Source organism: Haliotis rubra, unplaced genomic scaffold (genome assembly GCF_003918875.1).
Source record: "Haliotis rubra isolate DU_JTF1 unplaced genomic scaffold, ASM391887v1 Scf1, whole genome shotgun sequence".
Lineage (NCBI taxonomy): Eukaryota > Metazoa > Mollusca > Gastropoda > Lepetellida > Haliotidae > Haliotis > Haliotis rubra.
Window position 1 is genome coordinate 830,881 of NW_025764891.1, and position 23,988 is coordinate 854,868.

Genomic DNA, 23,988 nt, shown 5'->3' on the forward strand with positions numbered 1-23,988 from the left:
ACGCAATCGACGTCTCCAACGTCTATGTAGTGTCTTATGTGCCTATCCCCGCTGATATTTAAAGTAGGGACAGTCTGCACGATATTGATTAGAGAGACACACAAAAAATCACTTAATATACAATTACTGATAAAAAGTGTTTTTTGCAGACTAGACATATCCAAAACTAATTAATTTTAATTATTTTCCCTCAAGAAAACCTCGTTCGATGAAACAGTAATCTTAACAGCATCGGTTTTAAAATGTTTATTATCAATGTCGGGCAAAACACAGACATATATATGATATATAAAATATGTATGTGCACGTAGTCTTATTTGCCATTAAACAAATTTATTATTTTGTCTTACGGCGATTCAGATTTATGTTTCAGGACACCTGAGAGAGGCCGTTTTCGTTTATCACTTCATCACCCACAAGCGTGAGCCTGGGAACACCGGATCCTGGCACACAAAAGAAAAGCAACTACAAATCGAATGGAGGTGCCTTACAAGTCTTAGAAATCAGTGCTATATACAGCATAACGACGAACAAAGACATCCTTTAAAAGGCAGAATGGTCACATTAATATTTTGATTTTGATATCCCAACCACTCCAGTCAACATTTGCACGTAAACATCATCCAAAGCTTTTATAAACAGTTTGTATAAGATGCCAGTTTTGACTTCACCTTTGTCTGAACTTTGTCTACTACACTGCCATGACGGAGGATGGGCCGTGGGGTTTACTGCTGGTCCCAGCTTCACTCGGCACAACATGGGTACAAAGTGCAAGGCAAATTGAAAGTTTCCACCATCTTTTGTTGGAAAACTCACTCATGCACGCACGCATTCACGCACGCGCGCACGTATTGAAACCGTTGGTGTCCCCGACATAACATAAACTCAAAGTTAACAGGTAGAGCTTCAGCATTTGTTTTTCCCCTGTGAAGATCCGGGTTAGAATTGATCTTCAGTAACCCATGCTTGTCGTAAAAGGCGACTAACGGGATCGGGTGGTCAGAATCGTTGACTTGGTTGACACATGTCATCGTATCCCAATTTTGTAGATCGATGCTCATGCTGTTGATCACTGGATTGTCTGGTCCAGACTCGATTATTTACAGACCGCCGCCATATAACTTGAATACTGCTGAGTGTGCCGTAAAACTAAACTCACTCACTCACTAGAGCTCCAGCATGTGTTTTCTCCTCACACCAGTGTTCCCCGATCGTTTAAAGTGATGCATGCAATACACAAACACACTGACAAACGTTTGAAAGGCAGACAAAGCCATGACCAGATGTACCGTTCACATGCGTGTGGAAATCTATTTTCTGGTATTATACCACAGTGTAAGTGAAAGAGATTTATACGCCGTGTCTGGACCTCGCTGAGGGACCGCACAATTACATGACAAAAACTATTTCCACCAGTTCCTTAGCACAAAACACATAGAACGATGGAGACTGCATAATGAGTTTTTTTATGAAGGAAAAACCCGCCAACATATTTCAATGATATGTCACGCACTGCATTTACAAATAATAAATTAATAATAGCAATAAAGGGAAGAACTAGCAAAGTCCAGTCTCAAAGGCCAAACAAGACACAAATATTAAATACTGTTAGATAAAACATGTATGAGCCCAAAATGACCGAGGAAAATACAAGACAATAGGCAACAATTCTTATACAAGCAAAGAATAAATTATTTGGGAGGAGAGTAGCACCTTGGAAGAATTAATTCTACGTTTTTAAGTGGTATGTAGATCTTCAAAAAGACCTTTGATAAAATAGATTAATAACAATTATTAAGAGTTTTTTTCCAGGTAGAATGGATGTTTTGAAATTTTTAGAGAAAAGATCGCACCACGTCAATTTAATTCACCCATCTCTATTCCACAAATAAATCTAATACACTTTCGATAAGACTTTAAATTTGTTCGATGTCACACTTAATTGCTGTTATATTACCACAGGAAATCTGCCACTTGCACTTTGAGCCACCTGTCTGCTCCGTCCACCAACAAACCTGATACATTGTCTCCGCTAGTTCGAGAATGCAACCTAATCTGGCCATTAAACGAAAACTATAATTTTAAAGCCATTCAAAAGGAAATAATTTGTTTGGGATTATCGTGTTTCCTCTAGACAAGACTACACACGTCTTGAATCTGTCAGCGGTAGACGTCGTTAGCGAGACAAGATGGTCCCTTGTTAGAGAAAATTATTGGGTATCGAGAAGTATTAGTCGAAACACGTAGTCGTATGCTTGACAATGGGTTTTAGTCTTTAATAGGTGTTATTTTGAAGTGGAGGGCACACCTGCTCCGCGTTCGTATTTAGTTTCAACTATTTTTGTAAATACCCAGGGGTGCTCAAACGAGCTGCTGTGTCTTTTGGTGGGGACTGACTGACTGAGTTTAGGTTTACGCCGCTTTTAGCAATATTCCAGCAATATCACGGCGGGGACATTTTCTTTGGTTAGTGAGCTGTATCTTCTTGATCGTGACGGAAATATATCATCATCATCATCATCATCGTCGTCGTCTTCATCAACGCTGCAACCTCCAGCATGATTATTATCTTATCGTTAGGTACATGATCGGAACAATGTTAGCAGTAATGCTACTACAACAACTACTACAACTGCTATGCTGCTGCTACTACTACTACTAGTAGTAGTACTACTACTACTACTACTACTACCCGTGAAGATCCGGGTTAGAATTGATCTTCAGTAGCCCATGCTTGTCATAAGAGGCGACTAACGGGGTCAGGTGGTCAGGCCTGCTGACTTGGTTGACACATGTCATCGTATCCCAATTGCGAAGATCGATGCTTATGCTGTTGATCGATGGATTGTCTGGTCCAGACTCGATTATTTACAGACCGCCGCCATACAGCTGGACTATTGCTGAGTGCAGCGTTAAACAACAAACCAACCAACCAACTACCAATGACTGACTGACTGAGTTTGGTTTTACGCCGCTTTTAGCAATATTCCAGCAACATCACGGCGGGGGACACCAGAAATGGGCTTCACACATTGTACCCATGTGGGGATTCGAACCCGGGTCTTCGGCGTGACGAGCCAACGCTTTAACCAATAGGCTACCCCACCGCCCCAACTACCAATGACATACCTAAAGTTTACTTTAGCAACAGTAACATCAGTATATACTGATATACCTTAATGGCAGTTTTTAGCGTTACAAGCCCCTGTGGTAACATCGACAGATTATTACTAGTATTTGAGTGCCCCGTATCGGGTGTGTGCGTGTGTGTGGATGTGGGGTAGGTGAGTGAGTGAGTTCAGTTTTACGCCGCACTAAGCAATATTCCAGCTATATGGCGGCGGTCTGTAAATAATCAAGTCTGGACCAGACAATCATGTGATCAACAGCATGAACATCGAACTACGCAATTGGGAACCGATGACATGTGTCAACCAAGTCAGCGAGCCTGACCACCCGATCCCGTTAGTCGCCTCTTACGACAAGCATAGTCGCCTTTTGTGGCAAGCATGGGTTGCTGAAGACCTATTCTACCCCGGATCTTCACGGGTGGATGTGGGGTGAGGAAGGGGAGGGGAGGGAATGTAAAATTTGATTTAAAACCATGCGCATACATACAGGTTAAACTCAGGCAATCTATTATGCCAATACTTCACCTCAGAATCAGCTAAAACGTGTGTGTCAACAGTGTGCTCAACTACAGATACACACCGGGCTGGACGGATGACGGTGTAAGGGAAATAACTCTTCCTCACAACATGGGCGGACGTATGCTGTCCTTGCTATTTAGCATTCTAGTCCGTGACAGTCTGTGTCAAAAACAAAAGTATACACAACAACCATGCTTCGACGTAAAAACAACCATCTAGAGAATCATGTTTTCGTCCAGGAAAGAATGATGCAAGTTAGATACATTATTGTATCATACTGAAACGCAATAGACGGCAAAAAGACGATTACAAAGAATTTAAGGATAAAGATTATCACTCAGTATTTATCTCTAATTCTTATGGTAAAATATATGGGGGTGGGGCGGTGATAAAATAACCGAAAATGGTGTTTAGTCACGCGATCATTGACACAATAACACTTTTTTATTACAGGTTTTCCTTCAACTGAAATGTCTCGTTGATCAATGCTACTTACTTTACATAACAGAAGCGTGTTCAAAGGGCCTCAGCGTAGTTTCAGCGACATACTGCAGATGTTATATAAGGCTCTAGATGAAAATGTACCTACAGAATGTTCAATAAAATTCTAGAGCCAGAAAACAGGGGATTGAGAGATTGTGGTAGATTTGTTTGTATTTCATGGTCTTCACTGGCGAGGTAATTAAAAAACACACAACAAAACACAAACTCGTAATTAGGACGAGTTACTTCCCTTAAATGCGGTATATCTCCACATCTAATGTATTTCGTCGCCGTCTACGACCAGCAGTTGTTGACTGGGACCAATTCTTACCCTACTTGTTCTATATTATATAATTGTTTTTCGCCGCAAGCAGATCCTCCCTGTCACGTCATGGCGGCTTCCATACAATGGGAGTCTGTGACAGAGTCGCCAACGCTCTAGGTTTAAACCATTCATACACGAGGACAGAAATCAGTGTAAGTTATTCTCTAACCTGCGATCTACTCCATAGAAAAATGCAGACTTGTTTGCCCTTGATTTCATATACTTACAGTTGTAGAGTTTGGCTATCTTCATCGGGGAATTCTGGCGGTGGGGTAGCCTATTATTTTCTCACTATATTATCTCTCTATTTGAGATATCTTTAATTCATTTCACAATATCTATAATAATCATTCAATTGAAGATATCAGCAATGTTTTTCAAGATATTAATTATCATCATATCCATAATTCATTAAGCGATGTCATGAATTTTATTGTAGATATCTATGATTTTCTCTATTCGCGATATCTTCAATTCGATTCGCGATATCTTCAATTCAATTCAAGATATCTCTATGTTCATTCAAGATATCTTTAAACAATTTAAGATATCAGTATTTCTTACAATAAACGTGAAAACGGCTTGCCACACGTTCGTGCTTGTAGTCAAGCAAGAGATATTTTACCCCCGTTTCCGAAGGTTCATGAGACTGGCGTTTGAAACAAGGCTGGGTGTTCTTGATAGGTTAACCACCCGGTGTTCTTCAACTTCTACTGACATAACAGATGAACCACAGTCATATGGAACAAGCTGGTGTTCCTAACTTGTTTTGAGTTGTGCGAACGTTTCTTCAGGTAACGTGCCCCTTGCCGTTATATTGCTGGAATATTGTTAAAAGCGGCGTAAAACTCCTTCACTCACTCTTCAGGTATGGGGAGCACGATGGACACGATGCACTTAATTCCAAATGAAGGAGTAGCCTTGAACTCATTTCCGGAATATATTTGACTTTCTGACTTGATCTGACGTAAGTTTGGCTGACGGGTTGAGAATATACAAACAGTAATAAGACACAATGGATGAAAAAGTCGATAGCTATAAAAAAAATAGAAAGCATTTATTTCAATGGTACATGTTGGCAAGAGATGACTTATAAAGTAACATATCGGAGTAATTTGGGAAAAACATTCTCATTTAGAAAATCGTTTCTAAACAAATAATGTGTATGTTTTCTCATGACGTGGTCTTTTCAGACTTTTCCTAATCAACCTATATCAACCTATATCAAACACATACGTATACTATAACGTATACGTATTTGTAACAAAAGATGTTGAGGGGGTGTGGACTTTGAAATGCTATAAACATGTACATATAGGCTACGATAGAAATGAATACACAATATTTAGAAAGTGGTCAAATGTAATATATGAATTTTGGATGACACTACCTCAATAAAGTACAGATTCTAGTACTTTTGGGTTGAGGCAATCTGGGATTCGAATCCACACTCTCAGAATCCTTTTGGAATGACTAACCAGAACACAGCTTACCAAATCGCGAAAGTTAACATTCGCACATACCGTTTGAGCCTTTACCTAAAAACTCGAACGATTCCGAATGCTATTTTCCGCACGATCGCTTCCGAGTGATACACGCAATGAGTAAACAGTCGCTGGAAATAGCGTTTTGTCAATATTCAAGGATGTCATCTTGCGAAAATATAAGCAGATAGTAACCATGTCATAAAAACCCATAAGCGTATATACTGCAGGTCAAATATCTGTGTTTTATGCGTATTTTCGAATGTTGATAGATCAGTGTCAGCGACCAGGGAAGAGAAAATCCAAAAAAACGTTTTGTAAGTACTGCCGAACCCTAACAGGTAGTCGTTGTCTGATTGGTTAAATCCGTTCGGCCGTCTCGCGTTTGATTGGACGGTCATAGGTCGGTCAAAGGTTAGCTGACGCGACCTTCGACTAGGTTTTGTTAGACTCAGTATAGCAGTGTAACGAATAATGCTGAGCGTAAGTTTACTTAGACTGAAATTTTCTAAGAAACAAGATATACATGTATGTACAAAATCATCTTATTCCCTAATATTGAGGACAGAAAAGGTCCCTGATTATGATTGTCATGTAAGCTGAGAGTAAATACCGGACGAACAGCTACTACCCCAAACAGTGCTGCAGCGTGCAATGTCCGGCGTAGCTTTAATACACAGTTCATTATCTCCTGTTGCACCGGTAATAATTCCTGATCTTTCCTCTATACAACAAAATAGCACTAAAAATGTTCATGATGCTGTTCGCTCTGTATGTTTCTTCTCCAGCGGTGGTTATTCTTCCTGATACGCTGTAGTTCTAGACTCCATGACGTGGTCGCAGTATTTGTCTCACGCTTCTCTGACGTCGAGGGCGCATCCACACGTCCCACCACCACGACTGGCTCACCTCTGTAAAGACATGGTAAACTGAACCGGTGTCTGTGTTTACTGTGCCCTAACAAATCTACCGACACCTATTTCGCATCGTCTTCCAAGAACGAGCTGGCAACCGTTGGGACGCCACAGTCATAAATGTTAGAAATATCGTTTTAATTTTCGGAGTACGGGAAATGTTGTTTTTCTAACACTGAATCCTAGAGTTACGTAAACAAATTACACGTGCTTCTCACAGTAAGAAAGTGAGTGAGAGTGTGAGTTACGTTTTACGCCGCTTTTAGCAATATTCCAGCAATATCATGGCGGGAGACACAAGAAATGGGCTTCACACATTGTACCCATGTGGGGAATCGAACCCGGGTCTTCGGCGTGACGAACGAACGCTCTAACCACTGGGCTACCCCCAGTAGGAAAACGACCCTAACAGTAGGAAAAACATAACGACGTCGTTCACATTCTTGCCGACTATACCACAGTTTGAAAAAAATACAGTTTTAATCTTGAAAATACAATGGGTATTCATTTAACCAGACAAACCACTGGTTGATAGCACGAGTAAAGCTACAGGCTGTAGCATGATGACACCCATTTAGTCAGACTACAGTCATATGGCAGCCATCCGACAGCCATTGTACTGAAGTCGTATGTCTCGACAATGGATACCTATATTGTCGCATCGTCCTATAGCAATCTCAATGAATGATCATAACAGATAGTAAGAAGTCCATTTGTTCAGTTTACAATACATAAAAGGCCGTCATGTACTTTAACATCTACCCGTTTCAACTATTGTATGAACAATGCTACTATCATTGTATCTCATTTCGTTAGATCGAAGCTCATGAAGTTGATCACTGGATTGGCTGGTCCAGATTCGATCATTTACCAACCGCTGCCATGTAGCTGGAAGTTTGCTGAGTATGGCGTTAAACAACAAACAAACAAATAGTTTTTGTTTCTAATTGTATAAATGCGACCTGTCAATGATCGAGTCTAAACCAGGCAAACCACAGGTTGAGCAACGTGGCACGTCTCGGATTACAACGAAAATCAGCCCTGACAACGTTTGCCTATGTAAATATGTTTAGTTTGCTGTTAATTACACCTTACTTTTCTTGCAGCCAGTCTCATTTTCATCCATAATGTGTTCTTCCGGACATGCGCAGACTCTCTCGCCATTGGGTCGAGGGAAGCACATAAAAGAACAGCCGCCATTGTTCTTCGAACACCCGTTAGTTGCTGAAACAACACATTCACAATCAAGTCTGGTGAAAATAAACATTTAACCATGCAGGCAAATAAACTATAGTGCACTGATAACCAATCGTTCGAGTAAAGTATTAGTGAAGTATATCTGAGGTCCCTTCATCAGCAACCATTGCGAGGGGTGGATGGAGTATGGATTCACTGCAATACAGCCAGATATACAATTCGTTGGTTTCACATTAATTTTCGACTCGCTGTGCGCATGCGTAGAGCGTGTAAAATATCCACTGGTCAACTTCCGGTTTGGTCGTATTAGCGATGTTGTAAACACACTCTAAATAGATGCTGTATGAATGTTATTTACGCGTGACAACTGTTCTTAGTTGAGAACATACATCCATTTGCCTATGCTTTTCAATAATTGATGTCTTATTTTGGTGGCATTGCTGTGTTTTCTTATTTGTGAGAAGGGGATGTGCAGGAAGGACGGTGGACGGGTGGTGGTGAGATGTGTTTATACAAAAGCTTGTTAACAAACGTTAAGCTATTTAATGCCGGTCCCTTCCATTCATAAATGAATTGAGATCAGTTAAATTCGACATAAAACCATATATTTGTTTTGATTTTTGCTTTCTTTAGAGTGTGTTTAAACTATCGGTAAAGCTTACGACCAAACCGGAAGTTGGCCCGTGGATATTTTTACACGCTCTGCGCATGCGCACAGCGAGTCGAAAATTAATGTGAAACCAACGAATAGAGGTATTTTATCGCGAAATACTCACTACTGAAGAACTCTAGTCCTCTATTTCCCTTTCTCTAAAAGTCATGTCCTCCTTATAAACTCTAGCTATAGCCCGTTTGCTGTAAAATCGTATCGGTGAAATGGTATATATACATATATACGAAAGCAGGCCAATCCATCATACAGTACGGTACATGATGGAAATCACCGATGATTTGAAAAAGTTTATAAATCACGTTAATGATTATTACAAGTCGGAAGGGGAAGACCCGTTTGATGCATTTTCTGGCCCTTCTGAACAGAGAGGAAACACCCTTCTGGCCCTTCTGAACACCTCGGAAATCTCTGATCGTTATGGACAATGCATGCCCCTTATCACGGTGCACAAGACCAAACAGAAGGGTACCAACATCAACTGACTGACTGTCTTTGTTTGGTTTTACGCCGCTTTTAGCAATATTCCAGCAACATCACGACGGGAGACACCAGAAATGGGCTTCACACATTGTACCCATGTGGGGATTCGAACCCGGGTCTTCGGCGTGACGAGCCAACGCTTTAACCACTAAGCTACCCCACCGCCCCCCTGTGTACAAGGTGGACATTGCCCTACAAGGTTCCACTACACTAAATCATAATCACATGCGCCCTGATAGAGACTTGTGACAGCTGTGATTGGATGAAATAATTATATAGCGCATCATTCACTAATAAATGCTCTGTGCGCTTAAGATGGAAATTGACACTTGAAAAGAAATGTTTTGAGGCCAGTCTTAAAAGATGTTAGTGACTCGCTGGTTTTGCGGTAGCGCGTTCCACTTCATTGCTGCATTGAAAGCGAACGACCTTTTGCCAAAGTTGGTTTTGATGTTAGGCACTGTCACTAGCATTTGGTTTTGTGATTTCAGTGAGCGTGAGGGCTGATACAGGGGCAGTAACTCTGCGAGGTAGTCAGAGGCCATTCCGTTGAGACACTTGTACGTCATTACAATAGCTTTGTAGTCAATTCTTCCGGTGATTGTCAGCCAGTGTAAATCATTTAGAATTGGAGTAATGTGATCGAAGACTTTAGACTTTGTAATGATTCTTGCAGCAGTGTTTTGGAGGGCTTGAAGGCGACGTAGCTGATCTTTGTTGACGTTGGTGAGGAGGCTGTTGCAGTAATCTACTCGGGACATGACCAGAGATAGGACAAGTTTTGAAGTAGCAAATAGTGTAAGATGTTTATGCTTTTTAAAAGTACATCCATCCAGTAAAGAAAAACTGACCATAATTTGTAGTATTTAGTGCTGTCATTTTTTATCACCATGACTTATGCTTATTGTGTGTACAGATTATTTTCCAGTAGGTGACATTTGGTGCGGAACTGGGGTTGATGTGTTCCGCTTCCTGTGCTCGGAAAATGAGCCGGACAATTTGGACAGAAATTTTGTTTTATTGTAGTTTAAAGGCCTGACTGTACCCATGTGTACATGGAATGACTGTTAAAAGGCTGGATAATTTAAAACAAAATATATAAGGTTACTATAGAAGTCTATGGGAAAACATTTGGTGTTGTGCAACCTACAATCTCATGGACACTAGGTCCTGAGACGGCCCCTCTATCATTGTAACCTAAACCCTATAGAACGCTTGTAAAGGGCGCTGTTGGCAGAAGCAATACAAACGGACTACAACCCCAAAACTTTATTGGATTTAATTTGGCATAGCTTTGTTTTAATAAAGAGGAATACTCACCCATTTTGTAGTCGCTCTTCATGTAGGCGTGAACATCCGAGAGGTAACGGAAGGGAGGTAACCCTGTCCCACCCCTGCCAGACCCGTCAGTGTTGACTCGCATCATTGCGCTGCTAAACGGAATGGATATAAACATAGATGTAATGGTGTTTAATACGCTAGGCAAAATTACGGAACATCCAATTCATTGTACGATGACATCGGGTGATCTTAAACTTTAAAAGTAGTAGTATATCTGAAAACCGTAACCTCATGACCCCATTTTCGTCACAGAAAGCAAGGAGTTCGGCTTGACATCCAGTCTTTTAATTTCGACACATTAAAAAGTAAACTGAAATCAATAAATCACCCATCCTCGATAATCTCCAGGGTATACGTTACGATCACTCTCCACTATACCCTGGATGCATCCACGGCTTGGCCCGATGATTTTATTACCTCCCTTTGCTGTTTTTTTATCCAATCAGGTGTCTACGCTGGGAAGTTGAGCTAACCAATCACAACTCACTTTCGCTTCTTAAATTATCTAACCGTTTAAACTTGGGAACACAACTGATGCAGAGGTACTCTGAAAGAGGAGTTCCTTCATATATTTTTTTAAAAGTTTCAGATCTGTCAATTTGTCTATGATTTCCCCAAAAATATGAGTGGCACTACGAACAAACCTTCGCGACTGCGACCACTATGTTTGTTGACACTGGCAAGCTCGGATGTAACGGCAGCTTAGCTGATTGGCTACTGTAAGAATGCGGAGCCAGCAAAGGGAGGTAATATAATTTTCGGGCCAAGCCGTGGATGCATCCAGGGATTAGTGGAGAGTGATCGTAACGTATACCTACCCTGGAGATTATCGAGGATATAAAGTTAGGAACTATGGTACCTTGAATTAGGTTCGATGACTGAGTAGAAGAGGTAATCTTGGAACACCGTGATGGCGGAGAGGTGGTGAGACGTCGTAAGGAGGGTGGCCATGTTGTCACCATCCACGTCCATCACGTTCAGAGTCTTTGACCCTGCATCCCCCCAGTAGATTCTGCTGGCTGAATGAGTAGAGGAACATAGAGTCACATAGTGAGTGAGTGAGTATGATTTTACGCTCCTTTCAGCGATATTCCAGCAATATCAAGGCGGGAGGCACTAAAATGGGCTCCACACATTGTACCCATGTGGGAAATCGAACCCGGGTCTTCAGCGTGACGAGCGGACACTTTAACCATTAGGTGGGTCACCGCCCATATAGTCATATAAATAATAGGATATATGTACAAACAGCTGTATACCTTCTTGAGGCTTCATGATTAAAAACACATTCGGGCTTTCAATTTTGCGATTTCATTGGTCGGATGAAAGGTCGTCCTGGTTAGTGGTAAAGATTTAAAATGACATTATATTAATTTAATAACTATTAAATAAATAACGCCGCACTCAACAATATCCCAGCTGTATGGCGGCGGTCTGCATATAATCGAGTCTGGACCAGACAATCCAGTGATCAGCATCATCAATCTACGCAATTAGGAAACGGTAACATGTGTCAACCAAGTCAGCGAGTCCGACCACCAGATGTTCGTCGTCTCTTGCGACAGGCATAATTACTCAACCTCGCCATGTTCTAACAGTATATCAAACATATAGCCAAATCGTAAATTGGATAAACATAATTGACATTTAATAAAACAGCACAAACCTTCTCTGTCCAGTGATAGCCCCTCTGGCCATGCGGACTTGACAAGAACACGTCGGTCTGACCCGTCATAGTTGGCTCGCTCTATCTTGTTGTCCTTTCCCCAGTCTATCCAATACATCACCCTGTAAGTACAAGATAAAAGAGCTTGAAGTGAAAATGACATGGCAATATGTTATATCGTGTTATACTGTGTCAAACGAAAACTAACACTCCCTTATAATCACAGACCGAATTGATCTTACGTCAGAACAAATCCACGTTTAATATATTGTTGGAATAACATATTCCCTATACGTATGTCAATAACTGTCCGGTTTTCTCGAGATCCGATTGCCGTAGTAATACAGCTTGCATACCGAGTGTGGCGTTAAGCTATCAGCTAATATAGAGTTTGTTTGTTTGTTTGTTGTTTAACGCCACATTCAGCAATATTCCAGTTACAGCGCGGCGGTCTGCAACCAGACAATCCAGTGACTACCATCATGAGCATCGATCTGCCAATTGGGATACGATGACATGTGTCAACCAAGTCAGCGAGCGTGACCACCCGATCCCTATGACAAGCAAAGATTGCTGAAGACCAGTTCTAACCCGAATCGTCACGGGTTTCAACAACTATAAAGCATTAGGTGTGCCGGGGTAGAACTGTTAATCTATACTGGTCATTTAAGGGGACTTTATAGATCGGTATCTTTTCTTAGTTGACCGTTGTACAGTTACAGTGCGGGACGTTGCATAATCACTAGGTTGTCTGGTCGATGATTTACAGGTCACTGTAATACAGCTGGAATTTTGCTGTTGTGTTGCGTTAAACAAACAAGCAAACAAACAAACACTTTTGGACTTATCATGAAAAGAAATTGTGTTGTTATGAATGATAACTTTTCCTCTTGGAGATAATATAATGGTATGTTTCAAGCATCCTCTGTCTCCAGGACTAGCATGTAGGTAAACCTACACTAACCTTTAGACCAGTCTTAGAGATATTAACCTACCCGTTTACAGGATCCACCTCGATATGCCGAGGCATGTGGGTATTTTCCCTTATGATGACTTTATGATGTCTGGTTGCCATGGTAACCACTCCAATGACGTCATTACCCCTGTCGGTGTAGAATATGAGTCTTGATATGGGATCTATCGCCAAGCCGTCGACAGTCGCGGCTGAAACAAAGCGAAATGAATGTACGATACTCAGTTTACAGTAGTATTTAGTATAGACCGCCACACAGAACGGCATCCAGGCAACGTCAACGTTCTGAGTGTTTGACACCGTTACACCATTCAATTAAACTACATAGAGCTGGTCAGATCTCAGTGTGATTATATACTGAGCTTATGTAAATGAGAATGTCTATCGAATACCATGTTTTTTACCCTTCCGTTCTTAAACTTTCCAACGATCCAAATCTACAATTCTTCTTATAAAAGATAATTACATGTATCCTTTTTCCGAAGATGATTCGGTTAAGATCCTGGTCATCAGCAAGTCATGTTGTGGAATGGGGCGACAAACAGGATCAGCTTAGTTTTCAGAGTTTCTGCCCGCAACTCTACACAGCGAACTTGGATTCCCAAGAACGGGGGACTAGTGAAGATCCTGGTTAGAATTGATCTTCAGCAATCCACGCTCGTCGTAAGAGGCGACTAACGGGATCGGGTGATCAGGCTCGCTGACTTGGTTGACACATGTCATCGTATCCTGATTGCGTTGTTCGATGTTCATACTGTTGATCACTGAATTGTCTGGTCTAGACTCGATTATTTACAGGTCTCCGCCATATAGCTGGGTGCGGCGTAAAACTAAACTCACTTACTCGGGGCTACTAGTTTTCCCTGCATGATGATGTTCTATTCTATTCATGATGATGACATTTATTCTAATGATATGAAAGTAAAGTATTTTTCAAAAAGGACAAACACAGTATAATGGTGAATGAAGTCGGTTACATCTTCACGAAAGTTGAATTAAAGTACCGTCGTAAATGCTAGAAAAATGCTTTTGACTCAGATTTAAAATTCACAGATTACATAAATAACAAATATCACTTTAAGAAACATCTACCTAATGTAGACCGAGGGAATAAATTTTGAGACATGCCCTAAAATGTGTTTTCACTTACTTTTCTTACCAAAAACTTAGAAAAATAACGGGTAGTGGGACGTTATTTGATACAAACATTAACTGCCTGTGTTACGTCATCAGCATGCACGGTATCGACAGGTGAAATTGACACCTGAGCACACGCTCAGGGGAAGGGGTCATCTCAGTAGATGTTTTCTTCAAAATGTTGAATATGTGTACGTATAGTATACGTATTGGTTATGTAAGGGATCATTTGTGTATGTGTGTATGTGTGTTTGTTTTGAAATAAACATACGAATTACTGTACATTGGACAGATTCCTATCACTTGTGTTATCTTATCGATTGATTGTAGAAATGTGCAACGTTTTAATAAATGTTTTGCATGTCAACAGTATATTTCATTGCAAAAATATGGATGTAATTCGGCCAATTTATTCTAGTTGTGAACATTGGCCAAAGATTTAACGAAGTCACTGGTGTAGCTTATTTAGAATATATATATTCTTCTTCTCATAAAGTTTGTAGACCGCCCGTCTAAGTACTCCCTTGTCAAAGTTGTCAAGGATGGTTTTACGTCCCGGTTTTGCTTTTGAGACGGTCTCTGTCTTGTCTGATTTGTTTACAATATTGTAAACTTGTTGTTGTAATAAACCCTTTCTAAACTAATGAAAGGTTTACCTCTGTCTTTTCAAGCACAAAAAACTTATAAACCTTTGCAACAATTGACTGCACAACAGCTTTACAAGTTCTGTAATAAACCCTTTCTAAACTAATGAAAGGTTTACCTCTGTCTTTTTCAAGCACAAAAAACTTATAAACCTTTGCAACAATTGACTGCAAATAGTTGGCCATAGTGGACGCTGTGATAAAGATGTGCATGCATGACGGGAAACTTTTTTATCAAGACTTAACATTTATATTAATATTTCTTCAATAAAGAAACGATAATTAAGTAAAGTAACACAAACATTCAACATTTATTTGTTAAAGAAAAACGTTGATTCATATTTTTACACCACCTGTATTATTAGCATAAATGTAAAGATCATTTCAGATTTCTGTTGTTGAACTCTGAAAAAATCTTAAGTTGTTGTTTTGGTACCATATTCTCTCCTGTAAACTGCCCTTTAAATGCATGGGAATGTTAAATCGATTGAAATAAAAATTAGGTACACTATAGGCGAGTTGATATATTGACAACATAGTACATTTATCACCTTTATCAAAGTATTAAGGCTAAAAAGCATTTTTCTAACATTTCCGACAGTACTTTAACAGTTATACTTTGAATGTCACCGTGTTGAATGTCGGCTGAAGATACTCACCCCAGTTGAGCTTCATGTACGTCTTGCTGTGTGTGGGCCCAACACTGTGTATTGCAGGTCTATATTTGTCAGCATAGAAGATGTGGTTCGTTACAGGGTCATATCCAGATGACCCCAGTCTCACGTTGTCCGGCAAGGCCACAGGCTTCAGTGTGAAGTCGGACATGTTGACTGACCAGATGTGGCCAGTGATGGGGTCAGTGAGAAGCATGAAGGCATCAGCAGGAGGAGCTGCAATAGTAAGATGTGACATGATGTGATATGATGTGACCAGTGATATGACCAGGGATGGGGTCAGTGAGGAGCATGAAGGCATCAGCAGGGGGAGCTGCAATAGTAAGATGTGACATGATGTGATCAGAGATGGGGTCAGTGAGAAGCATGAAGGCATCAGCAGGAGGAGCTGCAATAGTAAGATGTGACATGATGTGACCAGTGATGGGGTCAGTGAGAAGCATGAAGGCATCGGCAGGGGGAGCTTCAATAGTAAGATGTGACATGATGTGACCAGTGATGGGGTCAGTGAGAAGCATGAAGGCATCGGCAGGGGAGCTTCAATAGTAAGATGTGACATGATGTGACCAGTGATGGAGTCAGTGAGAAGCATGAAGGCATCAGCAGGAGCAGCTGCAATAGTAAGATGTGACATGATGTGACCAATGATGGGGTCAGTGAGGAGCATGAAGGCATCAGCAGGATGAGCTGCAATAGTAAGATGTGACATGATGTGACCAGTGATGGGGTCAGTGAGAAGCATGAAATCATCGGCAGGGGGAGCTGCAATAGTAAGATGTGACATGATGTGACCAGTGATGTGACCAGGGATGGGGTCAGTGAGGAGAATGAAGGCATCAGCAGGGGGAGCTGCAATAGTAAGATGTGACATGATGTGATATGATGTGACCAGTGATGTGACCAGTGATGGGGTAAGTGGGAACATGAAAGCATCAGCAGGTGGAGCTGCAACAGTAAGATGTGACATGATGTGACCAGTGATGGGGTCAGTGAGAAGCATGAAATCATCGGCAGGGGGAGCTGCAATAGTAAGATGTGACATGATGTGACAAGTGATGGGGTCAGTGGGAAGCATGAAGGCATCAGCAGGGTTAGTTGCAATAGAAAGATGTAACATGATGTGACCAGTGATGTGACCAGTGATGGGGTAAGTGGGAACATGAAGGTGCCAGCAGGGGGAGCTGCAATAGTAAGATGTGACATGATGTGACCAGTGATAGGGTCAGTGGGAAGCACGAAGGCATCAGCAGGAGGAGCTGCAATAGTAAGATGTGACGTGATGTGACATGATGTGACCAGAGATTTGGTCAGTGAGAAGCATGAAGGCATCGTCAGGAGGAGCTGCAATAGTCTGATGTGATATGATGTGACATGATGTGACCAGTGATGTGACCAGTGATGGGGGTCAGTGAGGAGCATGAAGGCATCAGCAAGGGGAGCTGCAATAGTTAGATGTGACATGATGTGACCAGTGATGTGACCAGTGATGTCTGACATTTTTACCGTAGCCTTACCAAGACATTCCGACCTGAAACTCGACCCCATGTATTCAGTATTGTAGGCAGCTGGACACATGTCACATTGTGACTCCCCAGTGGCCTCCTGGTACCAGCCTCGCTCACACTGGGAGCACGTGCCGTTGTTGTATATCGTGCCCGGGGCACACGTGGCTGGAACACACAAGACACAACAGATTACACATATCTAAACATCTGGAATATGCAAAATACTGCATCATAACAAAACAAAAGTGTCAACCTCCCAGCTCACGCACAGTGATACCCGATAATCTTCAAGATGATTTTAAAATATGTTTTTTCCATTCCAAACTGATCTCTGCGTCAAATGCAGTAAATATGGTTGGATGTTTTTTATTTAACACCGTTCTCAGCAATATTACAGCTATATTGCGTAGGTGTGTAGATAATCGAATCTGGACCTGACCTTCCAGTGGTCAACAGCATGAGCATCGATCTACGCAATTGGGATACGATGACATATGTCAACCGAGTCAGCGGGCCTGACGTCTCGATCCCGATCCCGTTAGTTGCCTCTTACGACAAGCATGGGTTGAAGATCAGTTTTAACCCATTATCTTCACGCGTCCAGTACTATACAAACAGAAGTAGTTTAATTATCATACTTTAAACTTGATGCCAAAATATGCATGACGTTTGTGAAGGTCTCTTCAAAGATTCTAGACTTTGGAGAAGAGTCTTCATGTCTTGCTTTCAACAGAAAACCGATGTCCCGATTCAAAGTGCCACGCCAAAATGTTGGAACTCACTGCAATAGCCTTGATCTGGAACTGACCCTACTGGACAAGACAGGTCACTGTCCACGACTGAGGTTCCAGGTTTCACTTGACCATCGGTCAGCCGAACCAGGAAACAGTCCTCGTAGATCTCCTCCAGTTCTTCAAAGGTATTGTTCAAGGTGGACCAGGCTTCGGCCAGGTTATTCTTGGAGATCAAAACTGAAAGAAGAAAAGTTGCCATTAAAGGTGTTACACTCTACAGTCTTAACATTCTTGTTCTTGTAATCTTGTTCTTGGAAGGTTAAGTACGTCGTATTGATCTTGTTATTCTGGAATACCCGTTTGTCAATGATAATAATTCCATTGACATGCTGTACGTCAGTTCTAAGCTCGCTTACCTGTAAATGTAACCGTTCGAACCTAACACTGCTTTCTATCTTGTTATGTTCATTGAATGTATTGCCACATGCGTTGAGTATTGTAGTACCACGAGTACAAATCTACATTTTGTAAGTCATACCTATAATTGTACATGTCATTATCAATAATTTACTTTATGATATAAATAATCTATTATTTGCAGATTGTACTTTATGTGCTGACCTGTTGTACAAAACAACCTTAGTGCTTACACTACCTTAAGTCTATGTTAAGGAAAATCGCTTTGTACAACGGCACCCAGTTGGTTAGTACCCCATGTCAACCAAAGGAAATCCCATCAACGCCCCTCCTCTCCCCCGGTTTGCATGATTTTTAAAAAAAATGTTGATTTGTACTGTTATAAATGCGACAGTTACCCATGTGTTTTTTAATATGATATCACGTAGACATGAATCTATATAATGATTTATCGGACATGATATATCCATATCAAAGTCTGTGCATAATGTGTAAGGCAGGCTGTATAATCCTGCAACGGATGATTCTCACCGCTCCAGTTACTGGCAACAACATCGACGGTGAATTTAATTGTAGCTGTGTATCCTTCTGGAATATTCGAACATCCTCCAGCCTCACGACGACACGTCTCCACGGTAACGGCGTACTGACAAGCCTCGTCCTGGACACAGGAAGTCTGGTTCGCACAGTCAGCCATCTTGTCTTGGATGACGACCAGATCTTCAGTCATGTTTGCGCCAACTCGTGTCTTGTAGGGTACGGTGTAGTCAAACGCCACATCATTTGGGATCCGGAACTCTAAAACCACATCATTTTACGTAATTGCTTTAAGTGAACATGTGTGACAAGGCACCTATTTATACGCCATGAACGTTGTTTGAATAGCAGTTGTACTGGATATCCTTCATTCTATAAAATTCCACAGAGATGTAGGATTTAGTGAATGATAAACAGAAAATGACATGTGTCAACCAAGTCAGCAGGCCTGACCACCCGATCCCGTCAGTCGCCTCTTATGATATCCAAAGTTGGTTGAAGACCCGGATCTTCAATGGTTGGAAAGGATAAACATACAATGAAAACGTTATGAAAATATATTATACATTGACTTTTATTGTAAACAAAAATTATCTTTTTTGATAATTTTTACCAGCTTTACGAAGCACACGTATAGTACTGATTTCAGTAACTATCATGATGCAAATACCATTATTACCTCTCTCTTAGACATTGCTGTATACGTAATGTGCTTTGACATCACTGTACACGATCACCTTACAAACACGCGATGACGTTGTTCAGTAGATGCAAACATGCTTACGCTAATTGCATAACCCACGTTCACGCGTTCATGTGCTAGTTTCTGTTTAGTAGAAACGTTTCACATGTGTCACATGTGAGGTGACCATAATTCATGGTAAATCGTTGGAGGCAGTGAAAGATGTTCAAGGTCTCGTTCAATATCTACCGGCACCTCGTCAGTTGATTTCTGCTGATGATACATTACACTATTAGTATTTTATAGCGTTTTCGAGCAATGCTATGGCGGTGTCGAGCACATGGTTTACCAGACATGGGATTTGAAACCGTGTATTCGGTATGACGGGGCACACCTTAACAATTGTCCTCATTGACTGTTCTGCTAACAAGACATGCATAAACTATCCTCCAGGGCAGAGAAGACAGGCTTTTGAACCTACCAACGCAGGAAATGGTTTTCCTGCCTGGTACCCATAATTCCTCTTTGCAAGTATAAGATGGCGGCTCTTCCTGGAACACCAGACCTTGGTCACATGACACGGAGCAGTTCATGAGTCCTTTGTTTTCATCGCTGGCGCAACTCGCGCTGGCGCCATTGCCGACCGTCAGCTGCGACTGCCTGCACTCTGAAGGAGAATGAATGCATGAACCAGTGAAGGAGTGAACGAACGAACGAACGAACGAACGAAAGAATATTGGTTTATGCTGCAATCAGTAATATTCAAAATAAAGTAGCGAGCAAATGAAAGTATACACCAACGTTTGATTGTGGCCTAAAAATTCCAAACCAAACTTTCATTAGTCAGGCAGTTTGTCACGGTTGCCTGTATTCCGAGTCTGGATTATACAAACCATTTGCAGACAATTCGAACCAGATGGGTAGAAGAGGATACCTATCTGGGTGCACACAGAATTATCACTTTTTCGTCTCCTGCATGACGCGCAGATTCACGTCCGAGGATATTGTTTATAGTTTTAAAATTGAATTCCCTTACCGGTTCTTTCACTCCCCCGTTCTTAATTTGATATTTAAAAATGTAACAGCACTCGAAACTCGAAATTACACTCGATCGCTACCATGGCAGCACATTCATAATTCTGTATTCCGAGATGGTTATCTTAAGATATTAAGGACAATATATTATCTACTAACAAGATGTCAATGGACATGCATTTAGATATCCCAAGAGGTGATCATCATAGCATGGTCACTCTTGTGATCTACAGAGGAGAGAATTTCAGGTATTTCGTTTACAATAAAAAACAACAAGTTGGGGAATCGTTTACCCGGGCAGGCGTTGAGGCTGCAGACGGATTTCTTAACGGATGATCCATTACATGGCTTTCCTAGACCTGGCTCTGGAGCAGGGTCGTCACACTTCCTTGACCTTGATCTTTCACCTCCGTTGCAGGTCACAGAGCAAGATGACCACGAAGACCAATCTCCCCAGTTACCATGAACTGAAAGACAACACCGAGATGACGTCAGTTAATATAGCAGTTTTAGTTCCTTTATTTCCAGATATATTATATACAAGATATTCTTAGATGCAGGCATTGCACCAGTACCAACCCTGGTAGTCTCTGATGTACCTATTGGTGCGTAACAGTACCACCCCTCGTAGTCTTAGATGTACCTATTGGTGTGTAACAGTACCATCCCTCGTAGTCTTAGATATACCTATTCGTGTGTAACAGTACCACCCTCGTAGTCTTAGATGTACCTATTGGTGTGAAAAGGTACCAATCCTCGTAGTCTTACATGTACCTATTGGCATGAAAAGGTACCAGCCCTCGTAATCTTAGATGTACCTATAGGTGTGCAACAGTACCAACCCCCGTAGTCTTAGATATACCTATTCGTGTGTAACAGTACCACCCTCGTAGTCTTAGATGTACCTATTGGTGTGAACAGGTACCACCCCTCGTAGTCTTAGATATACCTATTCGTGTGTAACAGTACCAACCCTCGTAGTCTTAGATGTACCTATTGGTGTGAACAGGTACCACCCCTCGTAGTCTTAGATATACCTATTCGTGTGTAACAGTACCACCCTCGTAGTCTTAGATGTACCTATTGGTGTGAAAAGGTACCAACCCTCGTAGTCTTAGATATACCTATTGGTGTGAAAACGTACCAACCCTCGTAGTCTTAGATATACCTATTGGAGTGTAACAGTACCAACCCTCGTAGTCTTAGATGTACCTATAGGTGTGTAACAGTACCACCCCTCGTAGTCTTAGATATACCTATTGGTGTGTAACAGTACCACCCTCGTAGTCTTAGATGTACCTATAGGTGTGTAACAGTACCACCCCTCGTAGTCTTAGATATACCTATTGGTGTGTAACAGTACCACCCCTCGTAGTCTTAGATATACCTATTGGGTGTAACAGTACCAACCCTCGTAGTCTTAGATGTACCTATAGGTGTGTAACAGTACCACCCCTCGTAGTCTTAGATGTACCTATTCGTGTGTAACAGTACCACCCTCGTAGTCTTAGATGTACCTATTGGTGTGAAAAGGTACCAACCCTCGTAGTCTTAGATATACCTATTGGTGTGAAAAAGTACCAACCCTCGTAGTCTTAGGTATACCTATTGGAGTGTAACAGTACCAACCCTCGTAGTCTTAGATGTACCTATAGGTGTGTAACAGTACCACCCCTCGTAGTCTTAGATGTACCTATTGGTGTGAAAAGGTACCAACCCTCGTAGTCTTAGATATACCTATTGGTGTGTAACAGCACCACCCCTCGTAGTCTTAGATGTACCTATAGGTGTGTAACAGTATCACCCTCGTAGTCTTAGATATACCTATTGGTGTGTAACAGTACCACCCCTCGTAGTCTTAGATATACCTATTGGTGTGTAACAGTACCAACCCTCGTAGTCTTAGATGTACCTATAGGTGTGTAACAGTACCACCCCTCGTAGTCTTAGATGTACCTATTGGTGTGAAAAGGTACCAACCCTCGTAGTCTTAGATGTACCTATTGGTGTGTAACAGTACCAACCCTCGTAGTCTTAGATGTACCTATAGGTGTGTAACAGTATCAACCCTCGTAGTCTTAGATGTACCTATTGGTGTGTAACAGTACCAACCCTCGTAGTCTTAGATGTACCTATTGGTGTGTAACAGTATCCACCCTCGTAGTCTTAGATGTACCTATTGGTGTGAAAAGGTACCAACCCTCGTAGTCTTAGATATACCTATTGGTGTGTAAAAGTACCAACCCTCGTAGTCTTAGATATACCTATTGGAGTGTAACAGTACCAACCCTCGTAGTCTTAGATGTACCTATAGGTGTGTAACAGTACCACCCCTCGTAGTCTTAGATGTACCTATTCGTGTGTAACAGTACCACCCTCGTAGTCTTAGATGTACCTATTGGTGTGAAAAGGTACCAACCCTCGTAGTCTTAGATATACCTATTGGTGTGAAAAAGTACCAACCCTCGTAGTCTTAGATGTACCTATAGGTGTGTAACAGTACCACCCCTCGTAGTCTTAGATGTACCTATTCGTGTGTAACAGTACCACCCTCGTAGTCTTAGATGTACCTATTGGTGTGAAAGGGTACCAACCCTCGTAGTCTTAGATGTACCTATAGGTGTGCAACAGTACCAACCCCCGTAGTCTTAGATATACCTATTCGTGTGTAACAGTACCACCCTCGTAGTCTTAGATGTACCTATTGGTGTGAACAGGTACCACCCCTCGTAGTCTTAGATATACCTATTGGTGTGAAAAAGTACCAACCCTCGTAGTCTTAGGTATACCTATTGGAGTGTAACAGGTACCAACCCTCGTAGTCTTAGATGTACCTATAGGTGTGTAACAGTACCAACCCTCGTAGTCTTAGATGTACCTATTGGTGTGAAAAGGTACCAACCCTCGTAGTCTTAGATGTACCTATAGGTGTGTAACAGTACCAACCCTCGTAGTCTTAGATGTACCTATAGGTGTGTAACAGTATCAACCCTCGTAGTCTTAGATGTACCTATAGGTGTGTAACAGTACCAACCCTCGTAGTCTTAGATGTACCTATTGGAGTGTAACAGTACCAACCCTCGTAGTCTTAGATGTACCTATAGGTGTGAAACAGTACCACCCCTCGTAGTCTTAGATGTACCTATTGGTGTGAAAAGGTACCAACCCTCGTAGTCTTAGATATACCTATTGGTGTGTAACAGCACCACCCCTCGTAGTCTTAGATGTACCTATAGGTGTGTAACAGTATCACCCCTCGTAGTCTTAGATGTACCTATAGGTGTGTAACAGTACCACCCCTCGTAGTCTTAGATATACCTATTGGTGTGTAACAGTACCACCCCTCGTAGTCTTAGATGTACCTATTGGTGTGAAAAGGTACCAACCCTCGTAGTCTTAGATATACCTATTGGTGTGAAAAAGTACCAACCCTCGTA

The 23,988-nt window shown here is 41.5% G+C and overlaps 1 protein-coding gene across 2 annotated transcripts in view; it reads right to left on the bottom strand.

The window, feature by feature from the left end:
• Positions 1–6,417: 6,417 nt before the first annotated feature.
• The window catches only part of LOC124287699, a 48,313-nt gene continuing 30,742 nt past the window's right edge, over positions 6,418–23,988 (bottom strand). The window contains exons 18-29 of one of the 2 annotated variants that reach the window (XM_046725194.1): positions 20,845–21,018; positions 19,998–20,183; positions 18,829–19,095; positions 17,929–18,117; positions 17,156–17,311; positions 15,627–15,857; positions 13,209–13,377; positions 12,214–12,335; positions 11,407–11,566; positions 10,527–10,636; positions 7,952–8,080; positions 6,418–6,853 (exon numbers count right to left, since the gene is read on the bottom strand). In XM_046725194.1, coding sequence (XP_046581150.1) covers positions 6,762–6,853; positions 7,952–8,080; positions 10,527–10,636; positions 11,407–11,566; positions 12,214–12,335; positions 13,209–13,377; positions 15,627–15,857; positions 17,156–17,311; positions 17,929–18,117; positions 18,829–19,095; positions 19,998–20,183; positions 20,845–21,018 — 1,985 coding nt within the window. In that variant the 3' untranslated portion in view covers positions 6,418–6,761. Of the gene's footprint in view, positions 6,854–7,951; positions 8,081–10,526; positions 10,640–11,406; positions 11,567–12,213; positions 12,336–13,208; positions 13,378–15,626; positions 15,858–17,155; positions 17,312–17,928; positions 18,118–18,828; positions 19,096–19,997; positions 20,184–20,844; positions 21,019–23,988 lie in introns of both variants that reach the window. The other variant, XM_046724536.1, reaches the window with a different exon arrangement.